The sequence below is a fragment of the Suncus etruscus genome, chromosome 10, assembly GCF_024139225.1.
Source record: "Suncus etruscus isolate mSunEtr1 chromosome 10, mSunEtr1.pri.cur, whole genome shotgun sequence".
In the NCBI taxonomy this organism is placed as follows: domain Eukaryota; kingdom Metazoa; phylum Chordata; class Mammalia; order Eulipotyphla; family Soricidae; genus Suncus; species Suncus etruscus.
The window spans coordinates 29,046,739-29,063,838 of NC_064857.1; the positions used below are offsets into that span (position 1 = coordinate 29,046,739).

Consider the following 17,100-nt stretch of genomic DNA (forward strand, 5'->3'; position numbering starts at 1 on the left):
GCCGGGATTCGAACCGACGACCTCCTGCATGAAAGGCAAACGCCTTACCTCCATGCTATCTCTCCGGCCCCTATAATAAAACTTTTAATAAAAAGGGTTTCTTTAGGGGCCGGAGAGATAGTACAGTGGTAGGGCGTTTGCCTTGTAAGCAGCTGACTCATGACCAACATGGTTCGAATCCCGGCATCCCATATGGTCCCTATGCCTGCCAGGAGCATAGAGCAGAGAGCCAGGAGCAACCCCTGAATGCTGCTGGGTGTAGCCCAAAAACCAAAAAACCAAAAAAAAAAAAAAAAAAAAGGTTTATTGGTTTCTTTAATGAAAAGTTCATAACATTGGGGTGGGGGAGGAGTTGGGGGTCACACCTGGCAGCACTCAGGGGCTACTCCTGGCTCTACGCTCAGAAGTGGGCCATATGGGATGCCAGGATTCGAACCACCATCCTTTTGTATGCAAGGCAAACGCCCTACCGCTATGCTATCTATCTCTCTGGCCCCAAAAAGTTCATAACTTTTATAATAAAAATTCACTTTAAAAATTTTCAGGGATCAGGGGACCAGAGAAATAGGACAGTAGTAAGGCGTTTGCCTTGCATGCAGCCAATCCGGGAGGGACCCAGTTCAATTCCTGGCATCTCATATGGTCTCCTAGCCTGTCATGGGCGATTACTGAGTGCAGAGCTATAAGTAACAACTGAGCACCACTAGGAATGGCCCAAAAAACAATCAATAAAGTTAAAATTTTTTTCAAAGATCAATAGTGTTTCAAAGTATGTGATAATATACTTAGAAAAATGTTCTGGGGTCAGAGAGATAGCATGGAGGTAGGGCATTTGCCTTGCATGCAGAAGGATGGTGGTTCGAATCTCGCATCCCATATGGTCCTCTGAGCCTGCCAGGAGTGATTTCTGAGCGTAGAGCCAGGAGTAACCCCTGAGCGCTGCTGGGTGTAACCCAAAAACCAACCCCCCAACAGAAAATTTTCTATGTTCAACTACAACATACCTGAAATGAAATAGCCACATTAAAAGATTACTTGCATTTGACATCACTGCACTATTTTTTTGCAAATACATCTCATTTAGGGATCCAATAAAAAATAAGTTGATTAAAAGTTGTTGAAGGCTAGGGTTAGGGTTAATTAATTTACCTTAAAGTCTTTTGAACAAAATATATTAAGTACTCCCAAAAGTGGAGAGATAAAACAGGAGGTGATTAAGATAATTAAGGTTCTTGCCTGTACATGTCCAACCCACCTTGATTCCTGGTACCACAAAGAATTCCCAAACAAAGGAGTCACTTCTGAGAATAGAATTAGCCCCTGCATTTTGGGTGTTGACTTGTTTTGTTGGCCACACTGGAAATGCTCAGGGGTTACTCTTGACTCTGCACTCAGGAATCACTCCTGGCTGATTTGGGGGACCATATAGGATGCTGCTGTTCAAATCTTGGTCGGCCGTGTACAAGGTAAGCATCCTACCTGCTGTACTTAGTGTGTTCAGACAAAGCAATAACTTCTGTGAACCATGGGGCTACACACACACACACACACACACACACACACACACACACACACACACACATACACACACACACACCTCATTAAAAAGAACTCAAATAAGAAGTGAGGGGCCAGAGCAGTGGTGCTAGAGGCAAGGTGTCTGCCTTGCAAGTGCTAGCCTAGGACGTACCAAGGTTCAATTCCCCGGAGTTCCATATGGTCCCCCAAGCCAGGAGCGATTTCTGAGTGCATAGTCAGGAGTAACCCCTGAGTGTCAACAGGTATGGCCAAAAAACAAACAAACAAACAAACAAAAACCAAAAAAAAATCAAATAGGAAGTGAAGCAGAGAAGTAAATTAATGGAACACAATTTAAAAGGCAATAAGGGATTTAAAATCTTGCATTGAATACTTACAAGTATTTTAAAGCAGATGCTGATAGTTTTGATCCACATATAGGATCAGTTCTGATTCTGCGACTCGCTAGATAATAGCCATGAATCATTCTTTCTGCCTCCATGCTAAATTCTACCTTCAAATTCTTTGCAAAAGCCAGTAACTAAAAAGTGTGAAGATAAAATTAAGAGAATCACTTAATCCAAAATTTACTAAAATTTGAAAATTAGGTACTTAGTGTATCCTAAGATCATTGGGCACTTAAGTCATAGACTAGAAACTTATATGTTTCTTACTTATAAGAAGTATTCATGTTTACCCTGAATAATCCCTCCCTCTTCCATCAAGAATGTTCGATAGCACAGCAGATAAGGTGTTTGCCTTACACACAACCAACCTGGGTTCGGTCTCAGGCATCCCATTTCATCCCCCAATGAGTGATTTCTGAGTTATTAGGAATCACTTCTGAGCATCTCCAAACCCCCATCCCCCCAGTTGCCCTCCTGTCATCTCATCCCCAGCCTGCCCCTATGGCAGACACATGGTATTGTAATAAAGCAGACCCTCAGATCAGTGGAATAGACTTAAGTATTCAGTGAATCTTTCCAAGACATACATTCCATTAATCTTTGATAAAGGGGCAAGAAAGGCAAAATGGAACAAGAAAAGCCTCTTCAGCAAGTGGTCTTGGAACAACTGCTCAGCTACATGCAAAAAAGCAATCTCAGAACTCCATCTAACACCATGCACAAAGGTCAAATCTAAATGGATGAAAGACATTGATATCAGACCCAAAACCTTAAGGTATATAAAACAACACAAAGGTAAAACACTCCATGACATTGAGACTAAAGGCATCTTCATGGAGGAAACGTCCTTCTCCAAACAAGAGAAAATGGAGATAAAAAACTGGGACTATATTAAGCTGAGAAGCTTCTGAACCTCAAATGAAATAGTGCCTAGGATACAAAAGCCACCCACAGAATGGGAGAAACTATTCACCAGCACTCATCAGATAAGGGGCTAATATTTAAGATATACAAGGTACTGATAGAACTTACCAAGAAAAAACATCTAACCCTATCAAAACATGGGGAGAAGAAATGAACAATTTCTCAAAGAAATACAAATGACCAAAAGGCACATGAAAAAATGCTCCACATCACTAATCATCAGGAAGTTGCAAATCAAAACAATGAGATAGCTTCTCACATCACAGAGACTGGCAGACATCACAAAGAACAAGAACAATCAGTGCTGGCAGGGAAGTGGGGAGAAAGGAACTTTCATTCACTGCTGGTGAGAATGCCAACTAATCCAGCCTTTATGGAAAACAATATGGAGCTTCCTCAAAAAACTGGAAATTAAGCTACCATATGATCCAGCTATCCACTCCTAGGAATATATACCCTGTGAACACAGTACAAAAAATGTCTTTCTCATACATATATTCATTGCATCACTATTTACAATAGCCAGAATCTGGAACCAACGAAGATGCCCTTCAAATGATGAATGGCTAAAGAAACTGGTACCTATACACAGTGGAATATTATGGAGCCATCAGGAGAGATGAAGTCATAAAATTTTCCTACACATTTTCATGGAATCTATTGTGCTGAGTGAAATAAGCATAGGGAGAGAGATAGACACAGAATAGTCTCACTCATCTATTATGGAGCCATTAGGAGAGATGAAGTCATACAATTTTCCTACACATTGTCATGGAAACTATTGTGCTGAGTGAAATAAGCATAGGGAGAGAGATAGACACAGAATAGTTTCACTCATCTATGGGTTTTATGAAACGTAAAAGACATTATTGTCATAATGCCCAGAGACAATAGAGACCAGGGCTGGAAGGACTGGCTCAAAATATGAAGCTCACCACAAAGAGTGGTGAGTGCAGTTAGATAAATAACTACACAAACAACTATCATGACAATGTTAATGAGTCAGAGATATAGAATGCCTGTCTCGAATACAGTCAGGAGTGGAGGAGAGAGATTGGGGACACTGGTGATGGGAATGTTGCACTGATGAAGGAGTGTTCAGTTTATGACTGGAACCCGACTACAATTATGCTTGTAATAATGGTGCTTAAAAAAAGATATTATTTAAAAAAAAAAAAAAGAAACTCCACTATTGGGGGTAGGGGCACACCCTGTGGTGCTCAAGAGTTTCTCCTGTTTCTGCACTCAGACATTGCTCCTGACATACTCTGAGGAATATATGGGATGCCAGGGATCAACCCCAGGTCCATGGTGTGCAAGGCAAACAGCCTAGCAGCTGTGCTATTGCTCTGGCCCCTCAGCAGCTTTTTCAGCTTTGCATCTCATGGTGATTCAATAATTAAAAAAAAGTCTTACCATTCAAAAGAAGTACTACTTAAATTCAGAAATAATATTTTTGGTTACAATTCAGTTATAGATTCTCATTTAATCTAATTTTACCTTTTCAAAATCATCACTTGTAAACTGTTTAGAAGCAAAATAAAGCAGTCCTTCTGGTTCCATGGCTTTTTTTAAAGTATGTTGTACAGTTGGAAGAAGTGGGTAGCAAGGAGATGATTCATTACAATTTATCAATAAGCCAAATGTGTCTACAAGATTAGCTGGAATCAAACTGCAATCCTATATGAACCCAAACGAAAAAGGAAATATTACACTGGCGTTTTCATAAAAATTTGGGAAATAGGGCCTGGAGAGATAGCACAGCGGCATTTGCCTTGCAAGCAGCTGATCCAGGACCAAAGGTGGTTGGTTCGAATCCCGGTGTCACATATGGTTCCCCCGTGCCTGCCAGGAGCTATTTCTGAGCAGACAGCCAGGAGTAACCCCTGAGCACCACCGGGTGTGACCCAAAAACCAAAAAAAAAAAAAAAAAATCAATTAACTCTTGCTTATTGCAATCATTTAAATTAGCAATGTTATAGTATAATAGTATTTATTATAAATTATTTTTAGAGTAATTCCTGAAGAACATCCAACTACTATAGAGAACAATTAAAAATTTTAATTAAAAACTTTTTCTTTCTTTTTTTCCTTTCTTTCCTTCTTTCCTCCCTCCCTTTCTTTTTTCCTTCTTTTCTTTTCATTCTTCCTTTTTTTTTTATCAAACTCAGAGTCTCATGCAACCCATACAGTCTATTGACCCACATGCATGGTTCCTTAGTCATTTTTATAGACATTTTAATTAAAATTTCCTTAAGTACATATTAAAATAAAAGTTATAATCAGTACATATATGCTTTGAATGACTACAAAACATAATTTCAAACATCACTGTTTGAATCCTAGTACTTGAGTTCTAATACAGAAATAGGCTAATAATAAAATATTAATAATAACAAAAGCACTTAGTTAAAAATCTGTGACTAAATTCCATAAGGAACATTTTAAAAGCATATTTTACATAAAATTTACCATTTGGCCAACTAGAGTGTTGGTTTTCTGTGTGTGTCTCCTCAAAGATGATTCCATATCAATAAAAGACCAAAAACTGCACTGAACTGGAAAAGTCATTTGCTGATTGATATCATCTTCAAACTTCTTTCCTGGGATGTATACTGTGACACTTCTGCTTTCCACAACTAAATCAGAAGACATCACCACTTTGTTATAATATGTTTATCTAAAAGTTAATAAATACTGTATCTAATTTTATGGCTTAAAATATGAATAGTAAATAAGGTAAATTTGAGTGTTTTGTATTATATATAGTCACATTAGATAGAATGTCTACCATTTAAAAAGAGCAAGAAAAGTATTTGGATGTTCATGTGTCCCGTGACTTAATTAGAATCCACAGCACAGGGGCCAGAGAAATAGCACAGCAGTAGGGCATTTACCTGCATTCAGCAGACTCAGGAGGGACCCAGTTTGATTCCCAGCATCCCATATGGTCCCCCAGCCTGTCAGGGGCAATTTCTGAGTGCAGACGCCAGGAGTGACCCCTGAGCACCACTGACTGTGGCCATAAATAAAGTTAAAAAAAAAAAAAAGAATCAACAGCACAAACATAGGAAACAACCAGAATTATGACTAGTGTCCAGTGGAATCGGTAGAGACTTAGGAGATTGGTAATATAACACAGATATATAACAAGATACTCTGCTATTAGGAAATATCATTTTCTGTGGGGGAAAAAAATAACAGACCATCTATGTATTTATGTGGGAGTAAAAATGAAAAAGATTGAGCAAAAATATGAATAAAAAGATGGGGAAATATATCTCAGATTCAACATTCCCAAACCAAATTAATCATTTTTGCCTTCTAATGACTGTATGTAAAATTAGTTAAGGGCATTTCCATCCAATCCATTACAACCCAAATAAAACTATTTAAAAAAAAAAAAAAACCCTTCTCGGGCCCTGAGAGATAGCACAGTGGTGTTTGCCTTGCAAGCAGCCGATCCAGGATCAAAGGTAGTTGGTTCAAATCCCGGGTGTGGCCAAAAAACAAAACAAAACAAAACAAAAAAACCCTTCTCTCCTTTATTCCTTTCTTTATCCCTTATAACCATCAGATCTAGGATTTAATTTTATTTCTAGAACTCTATATCCCAAATGTTTGTCAAATTAGTCCTAATAATTATTCCCTTAATGATGAAGTCTTTTGTAGTCATGTTTAATCTTTCTCTTGGGCCATAGACACAAATATATATTTATTTCTATAGAAGTTGTCAGAGAACTTTGCAAAATTATAGTACCATTTTATTCTCTGTTAATAATATGTAAGAAATATAGTTTCTCTACATCATTGGCAACATTGATTGTCAAATTTTATTTTTAACTAAACCATTTTTATTCCAATACCATGCCATTTTAATTGCCACCACTTTGTGGTACTGTGTTTGAAGTTGGGAAAAAATCATGCCCCCCATCTTCTTTTTCCCAATGATTGCTTTAGCTATTTGTGGAAGTTTACTGTTCTATATGAATTTCAGAAGTGTTTAATCTATTTCTTCCAAAAATATCATGAGTATCCTCATAAGAACTGCATTGCATCTGTACAGTGCTTTGGATAGTATTGCCATTTTAATTATGTTAATCTTCCCAATACTTGAGCAACGAGTGTCTTTGTTTCCTGTGTCCTCTCTTATTTCTTGAAGTAGTGCTTTGCAGTTTTCTTTGTATGGGTCTTCCACCTCTTTAGTTAAGTTCATTCCCAGGTACTTGATTTTTCTGAGGCAAATTGTGTATGAGATTTTTTTTTAAGGGCTTTTGCCTTGCATGCAGCCGATCCAGCAAAGATGGTGGTTTTAATTCTGGCATCCCATTTGTCCTCCATATCTGCCAGGAGTGATTTCTGAGCACAGAGCCAGGAGTAACCCCTAAGCACTGCTGGGTGCGACCCCCCAAAAATATAAAAAAATAATAAAAATAAAATGTATGATATACAATATCAACTGCTAAATAAGTCCTTGATGCTGATGAGGTACGTGACATTTATTTGAAAAAGTTGTTTACCTGATTGAAGTTGTTCAAGCTTATCTTTTTTGTGTGAAGTCAAATCACCTATAAAACAGATACCACCTTTAGCTAGCAAAGCACTACCAGCCTGAATGCTCCTGGCTCCAGTTCCATATTTATTACTGGTCAGAGTAGGGAAAATTTCAGCAGAGACTGGATGACGTATGCCACGGGGCACAAGGTTTAGACTAAAGTTTAAAAGCCTATGAGGGAGGGAAAACAACAAAATAATCATTACTCTTATTTAAATATTTTATTTTCAGAAAACAGAATGTATAACTGTTGTGCAAATTAGTATTCCTTATATGTGAATAGGCAATATAAAATGTCTAGTGCATATAACTTTCTTTTTTTTTTTTTTTTGGTTTTTGGGCCACACCCAGTGATGCCCAGGGGTTACTCCTGGCTATGCGCTCAGAAGTCGCTCCTGGCTTGGGGGACCATATGGGACACCGGGGGATCGAACCGCGGTCCGTCCTAGGCTAGCGCTGGCAAGGCAGATACCTTACCTCTAGCGCCACCTCCCGGCCCCTGCATATAACTTTCTAAGGAATTTTAATGGATATAAAATAAGAGACTGGGGCTGGAGCGGTGGTGCAGTCCTTAAGTGTTTGCCTTGCACGCGATAACCTAGGATGAACCACAGTTTGATCCCTGGTGTCCCATATGGTCCTCCAAGGCAGGGGCAATTTCTGAGTGCCTGAGCGTCACCGGGTGTGGCCCAAAAACCAACCAAACAAACAAACAAAAACAAAAATGGGAGAAAGACTTAGAAAGAAATACAAGCCTATAAAAGCCTACCGATAGCCCAAATTAAAAATCACCTAAGGGAAGCATGGGATATAGCTCAAGTGGTATAATATAATCTTAGTATAGGTGAGGCCCTGGGTTCTATCTCCTGACCTCTATTTCTGAGCGCATAGTTCAGAAGTAACCCCCCATGAGCGTCACCAGGTGATCCCCCTCCAAAAAAAAAAATAACAGAAACAAAAAAATGAACTTATAAAATTCTTCCTGATGATTTTAATCTATAGTGAGATTGAAAACTTAGTCATATGTAGAACAACAGGATTCAAATTTGGACATATATTAAAATTAACTAAATAATTTTTAGAGCTAAAGCAGTAATATAGTAGGTAGGGTGTCTGCCTTGTATACAGCCAACCCAGATTTGATCTGCAGCACCACATATGGTTCCCCCAAGTACTGCCAGGAGTGATTCTGAGTGTGCACAGCCAGGAATAAGCCTTAAGCTTATTAAGGCCACACTTGGCCCTACCCACCCCCATGAATTTTTAAAAGATGACACATGGTCACAGAAGCAGGGTCAAAATATAAAATTTGAATTTCTATATATTCAAAACAAATACTTGAAAAATAAAATTAGTGAAACTACCTTTTTTAACAACAAAATACAAAAACTCAACAAAATATATGATTAGTCCTCATAAAACATTGATGGAAAAATGATAAAAGATTAAATAAATAACATTCATTAATCAAAAGACTCATACCACCATACAGACACTGAGTAAGAAGAAAAATGTCTTAGAGTCAGGGGGAAGCAGAGGAGCGAAACTGGGGACATTGGTGGTAGAAGTGCACTGGTAAAGGGATAGATGTTGTAGTATTATATGACTGAAATTCAATCATGAATAACTTTGTAACTCTGAATCTTATGGTGATTCAATTCCCAAGCCTGCTGGGAACATTTTCTGAGTGCTGAGCCAGGAGTAACCCTGAGCGTCGTCGTTGAGTGTAGCCCCAAAACAAACAAACAAAAAAAATGGATAAGTACATAGAATAAACTCTCTCTCGCACCATATGAAAAATAAACTTGCGATAGATAACAGATTTAAAGTCTGAAAATGAGATGCTTCTGGAAAAAAAATCTAAAAGAATATCTTTCTGACCTTGAAATACATTTCTGAAACAGAACACAGGAAGCCACTAAACATTATTAAAAACAAATTAAATTAGATTTCATCAGACCGAAGTTTGCTCATCAAAGATGATTTTCTAAGACCAATTTTAAATACATGTGTGAGTGTGTGTGTGTGTGTGTGTGTGCGCACGCACACACAGGCTTCACCATATCAAACAAATCTTGGACATTAATAATTCTGTTCTGGGGCCGGGCTAGAGGTAAGGTGTCTGCCTTGCAAGCGTTAGTGTAGGACGGACAGCAGTTCAATCCCCCAGTGTCCCATATAGTCCCCCCAAGCCAGGGGTGATTTCTGAGCGCATAGCCAGGAGTAACCCCTGAGCGTCAAACGGGTGTGGCCCAAAAACCAAAAACCAAAATAATAATAATAATAATAATAATTCTGTTCTGGCACTATCTACCAAGAGACAGCACCAAATTCTATGGTTTTAGGAAGAAGTCTCTCAAAACTTTAAATGCCTTCTTTCAATGCCAGCAGTAAACCTGTCTACCACCTGAACTGACCAACCAGATTTAGGTGGAAAATTCCCATAAACTCCCCAAACTTCAAGTACTTGTTTTAAGCCTAGATTGTTACCTGTACTTCTGATCTACTTTGAAAAGGTCCAGATTACCTTCTCCAATTTTGTTTAATTTGATAGAGAAGCACACAAATGTCAGGAAACCAGGTTACTGACCAAATCACCAATTTATTGTAAAAGAAACAACTTAGAACCAGCTCTATGGAGAAGTTACATAAAGCAAAGTCTGAGGAAAAGGCAAAGAAATCCTATACTTTCTCCAGGTAAGCCATTTCTATAATATTCATATGTTCAACTAAATCAGAAGCACTCCAAGGTCCATCTTTTTTTTTTTTTTTTTTTTTTTAGGGGAGAGAGCAAACGCAGTCCCCCACTACCACAAATTATGCAGTCGAGTTTCCCACATTTGGGGAAATCGCAGGGGTCAGCACATCCGGAGTGCAATGGATAAGCCTCACCCTGAGAAAACCACCTTCGTGATCATGGTATCTCCCCTGCCAGGTAAGTATCCAAGGCCCATCTTATGTAGATCAATTTTATGGATTCTTCATTGCACTGGCATGATTAACTCATTAGACACTGGCAACTGAACAGCCTCTTGCAACTCTCCCTTTCAAAAAAATCAGCGTTGGAACTGAAAGTCTTATCTTTTATTCATTTTGTTCCCTAGACTACAGCCTCCAGCATTTATTTCTTCCCCCCAAGCTTTCTCATTAACATCACAACAGATATGAAGGCCAGGGATGTACTTATTGTTAGAGACCTGTGGTGCTGCTTGGGTCCTGCAGTGCCAAGGATGACATGGGCCACTCTAGTGGTGCTTGGAGAACCTCCAAGACTCAAAGCACAGAGTAATTTTCTGAGACGATGTGGTGTCAGGGACTGAACCAGGTTGGCCTCATGCAAGGTATGTACCTTAAACCCTATTCTCTCTCTCTCTCCCTCTCTCTCTCTCCATCCCTCCCTTCTTTCCTCCTTCCCTCCCCCTCTCCACCCCCCCTCATACACACACACACACACACACACACACACACACACACATACAGACACACTATACTATGAATCAGTATTATTGACTGGAATCCTAGAGAAAAGGAAGAAAAAACATGTGGGCTTTTAAAGTACTCTTGTTTTAAAATGAAGCAAAGAAGATAAAAATATGTCTCAAGTGAAAGAGCACTTACCTTACATATGTGAGACCCTGGGTTTGATCCCTGGCACCACAAAAACAAAATAAAAAAAAAAGAAAATAAGGGGCCAGAGCGGTGGCGCAAGCGGTAGGGCATTTGCCTTGCACTTGCTAACCTAGGACAGACCTGGGTTCGATTCCCCAGCATCCCATATGGTCCCCCAAGCCAGGAGCGATTTCTGAGCACATAACCAGGAGTAATCCCTGAGCATCACTGAGTGTGGCCCAAAAGAAAAAAAAAAAACAGCAACAAACAAAACTTTAATTTACAGAATGAAGAACAAAAAATTCTTTGAAGAAGGTACTTACTTGTAAAATCTGAGATAACTAAATATGTTGAAACCATGTTATATTTTAATATACTGAAAGCAAACATTTCATTTCTCAAATAATGTTTAATAAGTTTTAAACTCAAGGTTAAATTTTATGAATTTAAATATTATACTGTCCAAATAAATTTCAAATGATCTTCTAATAATGCTTATGGGAAAGACTCATTCAAATCTGTTACCAACTTAAAATTTGAAAAAAAAGTTGTCAGATAGCTTACCTGTTTATAAGTAGAGTATCACTGGTTATAATTAAAATATCTAGGAAACTTTCCAGTTCCTTGTCACAGTCATTTGTCTGTACTAGACTCAGTAGCAAACATAACTTGAGTAAATTGTAAATCCCAGGAGGAATAATCTGTGATGCAAAGATATTGGCAAGTATTGCTGTAAACTTCCAGCATGAACTGGAAGTCAAAGAGAGGAGACACCTGAAGTTGTCGCTAATTCCTGAAGGAACTGAAAGCAAATAAACACATCTATTAAGTGGGGTTATAATAAGAAATTGCTTTATAGATACTAATTAAATGGAATACATATATTTAAATTTAGATATTTATAAGAACATTTAAAATTAGTTTATTTACAGATAACATATTTAAATTCTTATGCTGCTAAGTTATGCTTAGAGGTCACTCTAGTCTGTCACTTATATCCCAGATAATATAATTAAACAATGACCAATGTATTCATTTAGGAGCTAAGTAGCTACTGTTTCCTGAACAAATTGAAATATCTGTATTTAGTATACATATTTATATATAATACTAATATTTTTACCTTTTGGAGTACAGAAAGTGATGTGATTTGCTTCTATACAGAGAGTAGTTTGTGAGGTTTCCACACAAGTTGGAATTCCAATGATTTTATATTCATTTCCTATATTCATTTTATTCACTGATTCATCTAAAATCATTTAATAGAAGAAATTATTTATTTAATGAATAAAATTTATGATTATATGGCTCAAATATTTAAAACTGATACAACTCAGCAATTCAGTTAGTAGGAGAGTATTTATTTTGTTAGTACAATATCTTGGTAGGGTGACACTAATGTAAATTGAGGCAACTTTATATTGATGATAAAATTGATACTGACATGTAATAATTAACAGGAAGCGTATGATAAAGTAACTAGTCTCCAATAGGCAAAAGGGAAAACAATCATTTTATATAAGATGAAACACTTTTATATTAAATAAGAAATCTTAATAAAATAGTTTTATAATAAGTCATTTTATTTTGGAAGGAAATTATTTGAAAAAGTATTATTCATAGTCTACATTAAAGACCCCTTTTCCTTTCCTTTGTTAAAGTTGCAATATTCAGGTATTCAGTAGGATACTTGGTTGCAGTGCTGGCACATTGGAGAGGACACACTAAGACAAGGCACTTTTACACACCTTATCTGTAAGGTAGGTATTGTTTATTTTTTTCTTCTTTATTTTTGGGGAGAGAGAAAAGGAGAAAGGGGGTGAGAAAGAGAGGAAGAGAGAAAGGGAGAGGGAGAGGGAGTGAGTGAGTGAGTGAGTGAGTGAGGGAGAGAGGAAGAGAGGAAAAGGGAGAGGGAAAGGAGTGAGAGGGAGAGGGAAAGGGAGAGAGAGAGGGAGAGAGATGGAAATGGAGAGAGAAAGGTGTGAGAGGGAGGGAGACAGGGAAAAAGGGAGAGGGAGGAGGGAAAGGGAGAGAGAAAGAAGTAAGAGGGAGAGGGAAACAGAGAAAGAAGGAGTGAGAGGGAGAGAGAAGGAAGGGAGAGAGGGAGAGGTAGGAGAGAAAGGAAGAGAGAAAGGAGTAAGAGAGAGGGAGAGAAAGGGAGAGGGGGAGAAAGAGAGAAGGGGAGAGAGAAGGAGAGAGAGGGACAGGGACAGGGAGAACAAGGTAGGCATTGCTATACCACTTTATTTTTATTATTTGGGAGGGAGGGAGTTGGTCTATACCCAGTAGTGCTCAGGCCTTATCCTGGCTCTGTGCTCAGGGATCTCTCCTGTCAGTGCTTGGGGGTTCATACATAGTTCCAAGGATCAAACCTAGGTCAGCCAATTACAAGAAACTCATTCTCTGTACTATCTTTCTGGCCATTTCACTCCCACTTTGTTGTTGTTGTTGTTGTTGTTAAAAATTGTATTTTGGGGCCCGGAGAGATAGCACAGCGGTGTTTGCCTTGCAAGCAGCCGATCCAGGATCAAAGGTGGTTGGTTTGAATCCCGGTGTCCCATATGGTCCCCCGTGCCTGCCAGGAGCTATTTCTGAGCAGACAGCCAGGAGTAACCCTTGAGCACTGCTGGGTATGGCCCAAAAACCAAAAAAAAAAAAAAAAAAGTATTTTGGCACTGGGGAGACAGCATAGAGGTAAGGCGTTTGCCTTTCATGCATAAGGTCATTGGTTTCAAATCCCAGCATCCCATATGGTTCCTCGGGACCTGCCAGGAGAAATTTCTGAGCATAGAGCCAGGAGTAACCCCTGAACGCTGCCAGGTGTGGCCCAAAAACCAAAAGTAAAATAAAATAAATTGTATTGTGGACCACATCCATCTGTGCTCAGGGATTATTTCTGGATCTGTGCTCAGAATCTCTCCTGGCAGTGCTTGGGGACCACATGCAATACTTAGAATGAAAATAGGTTTAGGTCCCTGCAAAAAGAAACTCTTATTCTCTGTATTGTCTATGGACCTGTTATCCACATTTTTACATAAATAAACAAAATGCTGGGCTAGAACAATAATACAGTAAGGAGAGCATTTGCTTTGCATGTGATCCCAGGCAACCCAGATGATCCCCTTAGTCCACCAGGAGTATTTTCTGAGTGCAGAGCCAGGAGTAACCTCTGAGCACTGCTGGGTGTGGCCCAAACCCAATAAAATAAACAATAAAAAGTTAAGTGACATACAGGAGGTTAAACAGCATTAGCAGAACTCAAACGTAAAATGAGGTCTATATGGGCTGATAGGGCGTTTGCCTTGCACGCAGCCAATCGGGTCTAACCAGGTTCAATCCCTACCATCCCATATGGTCTCCGAAGCCTGCCAGGAATGATTTTAGAATGCAGAGCCAGGAGTAACTCCTGAGTGATGCTGGGTGTGACCCAAAACAAACCAAACAAACAAAACGATAATGACAACAAAAATAGGTCTATGTATCTTTAAAGTTTATTCTTTTGTATTATACCGGGAAAATTTTTTGAAGAAATTAGAAGTTTATTTAAAGAAATATGCACTTGGGGGGAGGCCAAAAGATAGTACAGTGGTCTCTTGCTTTGAACACTGCTGATCTGGGTTCAACCTCCAGCACCCCATATGGTCCTCCAGAATCACCAGGAGTAATCCTGAGCACAAAACCCGGAGTAAGCTATAAACATTACCTAGCATGGCCCCCAAAGCAAACAAACAAAAAACCAAACATGCACATGGTCCTGGGAGATAGCTCAGAGAGGTGGAGCATGAGGCCACAAGTTCAATCCCTGGTACCACATGGTCTCCTAAATTCTGCCATGAATATCACTGGTAGCCTTTAGCACTGCTGGGCCCATGCAGCACTGAATCACTGAACCAGATTATGGATCCATTGGATTTATACTGCTGTGCTATTGCTCCGGCCCCTGAGGTTCATTTTTTATTTGTTTTTTGTTTGTTTTTCGACCACACCCAGTGACTCTCAGGGGTTACTCCTGGCTATGTGCTCAGAAATTGCTCCTGGCTTGGGGGACCATATAGGATGCCAGGGGATCCAACCTCGGTCTGTTCTAGGCTAGCGTGCACAAGGCTCATACCTCTGACCTCTTGTGCCACCACTCTGGCCTCAATTTAAGTTCATATTTTAAGGCTGGTTTTGAGTCCATAAAGTTTCTGAGATGTTGTTTATTCATGAAGCTGTGTATTTTTTCTTTAAATCTGAATGTAAGCCTGGCTGGGTGAAGTACTTTAGGCGATGCATTCATTTATTGAGTTTGTCACTGTATCTCACCACTGCCTTTGGGCTTTTCTTGTAACAAATCTGTTGTAAATCTTAAGGATGCTCCTTGGTATGTAATTTCCCTTTTTGATCTTTCTGCCTTCAATATTCTATCCTATCTGTGGTATTCATCATTAGGACTAGGATGTGCCTTGGGGTGCTTTTCTTTGGATCTCCTTTAGCTGGTACTCTTCAGGTATACAGAATTTGGTTACATGCACTCTTTCTCTCTGAAAGTTTCTCTGCAATGATGTCCTTGACTGTTGATTCTTCATGGGGATTTTTCTTCCTGGGTCTCTCGGACACCAATGATTCTTATGTTGTTTCTGTTGAGTTTATCAAAGACATCTATTTCTGTCTGTCCATATTCTTTGAGCTTTTTTCCATGTCTGATAGTTTGTTTTAGGGCACTTTTCCAAGGTCTTCTGTTGTATGGAGTTGTTATGCATCTCATCTTCCAGCTCACTGATTCTGTCCTCAGCCATTGTTACTCTGCTTGAGAGGCTTTCCAGTGAAGTTTTCATTTTGCCTACCAAGTTTTTAGTTTTGTTATTTTAGTTTGAAGTTGTCTCATTTCTACTTTCATATCCTCTTGATTATTATTTGTGGGTTTTTTTTGGGTCATATCATGATTTCTTTGAATTATTTGATCATTCTCCAGATTTCCTCTCTAAAGTCTTTATTGGAGAGATTATATAGGTGGTTGGCACTTGTTGAGTTATCATCATTCTCTACCATCATCATTCTTTAAGCATGGCAGTGTTCTGCTTTGTTTTTCCATTGTATCCTAATTGTATCCTTTGCAGTGTGGTGTTTCCTATGTGTTGCGCTAGGGTTCATTAAGTAGAGCATATGCATGCAGCCACCAAGCAGGGGTTGGAGGCAGCTCACCATGCCACCATAGCTAGTCAGCCTTCCTTCTAGTTCTCTGAAGGCCTTGGGCTGGGCACCAGTTGCTTGCTGTCTTCAGGTGATGAGCTCACCACATTGCCAGTCAGTTCTCCGGGTTCCCTTTGATTTGGGGTCTGGGGGAGTTTGCCACATCACTGGTGAGCCCTCCTGCTGCGAACATTCCCTTCAATGCCTCAGCCTGAGTGCCAGTCATTTACTACTTTCATATGGGAGCTCATCACACCACCAGTCAGCCCTCCTGCCAATTCTATTTTCTTAATGAAGATTCATCTCTTCCTGGATGATTTATATTTTTAAAGATTTTTCCCTTCATAGCAAACTCTTGTCTACTAACAGGTAGTTTTCAACATATAATATATCAATGCTTATTTATTTATTATTTTGTTTTGGGAAAAAATTCAGGGACTACTCCTGGCTCTCTAAGGATATGATAAGGGACGATCTGATGTATGATATTTAGCCCAAGCCTCCTGCATGCAAAGCATATGTTTAACCCTTTGATGAATCTTTTCAGTCCTGTTTCATTTATTTGATTAATATTTTCTGAGATCATCACATATACAATAAGAAACTAATGTCCCTATCCTAGAACAAAATTCATGGGATAATGAGATCATTGTTATAAATAATTATGACCCTAGAACTGAGCATAGTTCTCAGAAGATAACAGATGTTAATGACTTTAAGAGAAGGTTATATAAGTGAAAAATAATTGATACATTAGCTAAATATAATTATTTCGGGCCCGGAGAGATAGCACAGCGGCGTTTGCCTTGCAAGCAGCCAATCCAGAACCTAAGGTAGTTGGTTCGAATCCCGTTGTCCCATATGGTCCCCCGTGCCTGCCAGGAGCTATTTCTGAGCAGACAGCCAGGAGTAGCC

At 39.1% G+C, this 17,100-nt stretch overlaps 1 protein-coding gene and 1 non-coding gene across 2 annotated transcripts in view; both read right to left on the reverse strand.

Annotated features, from left to right (window-relative positions):
- MCMDC2 (minichromosome maintenance domain containing 2) overlaps positions 1-17,100 on the reverse strand; it is a 39,860-nt gene that overhangs the window by 8,988 nt on the left and 13,772 nt on the right. The window contains exons 7-12 of the mRNA XM_049781817.1: positions 12,137-12,262; positions 11,578-11,815; positions 7,370-7,575; positions 5,322-5,488; positions 4,350-4,529; positions 1,917-2,059 (exon numbers count right to left, since the gene is read on the reverse strand). Of these exons, the coding sequence (XP_049637774.1) occupies positions 1,917-2,059; positions 4,350-4,529; positions 5,322-5,488; positions 7,370-7,575; positions 11,578-11,815; positions 12,137-12,262 (1,060 nt within the window). The remainder of the gene's footprint in view (positions 1-1,916; positions 2,060-4,349; positions 4,530-5,321; positions 5,489-7,369; positions 7,576-11,577; positions 11,816-12,136; positions 12,263-17,100) is intronic.
- LOC126021461 (U1 spliceosomal RNA) lies at positions 10,184-10,347 on the reverse strand. Its single transcript, XR_007499975.1, has one exon. It is a non-coding gene; the product is annotated as a U1 spliceosomal RNA (small nuclear RNA).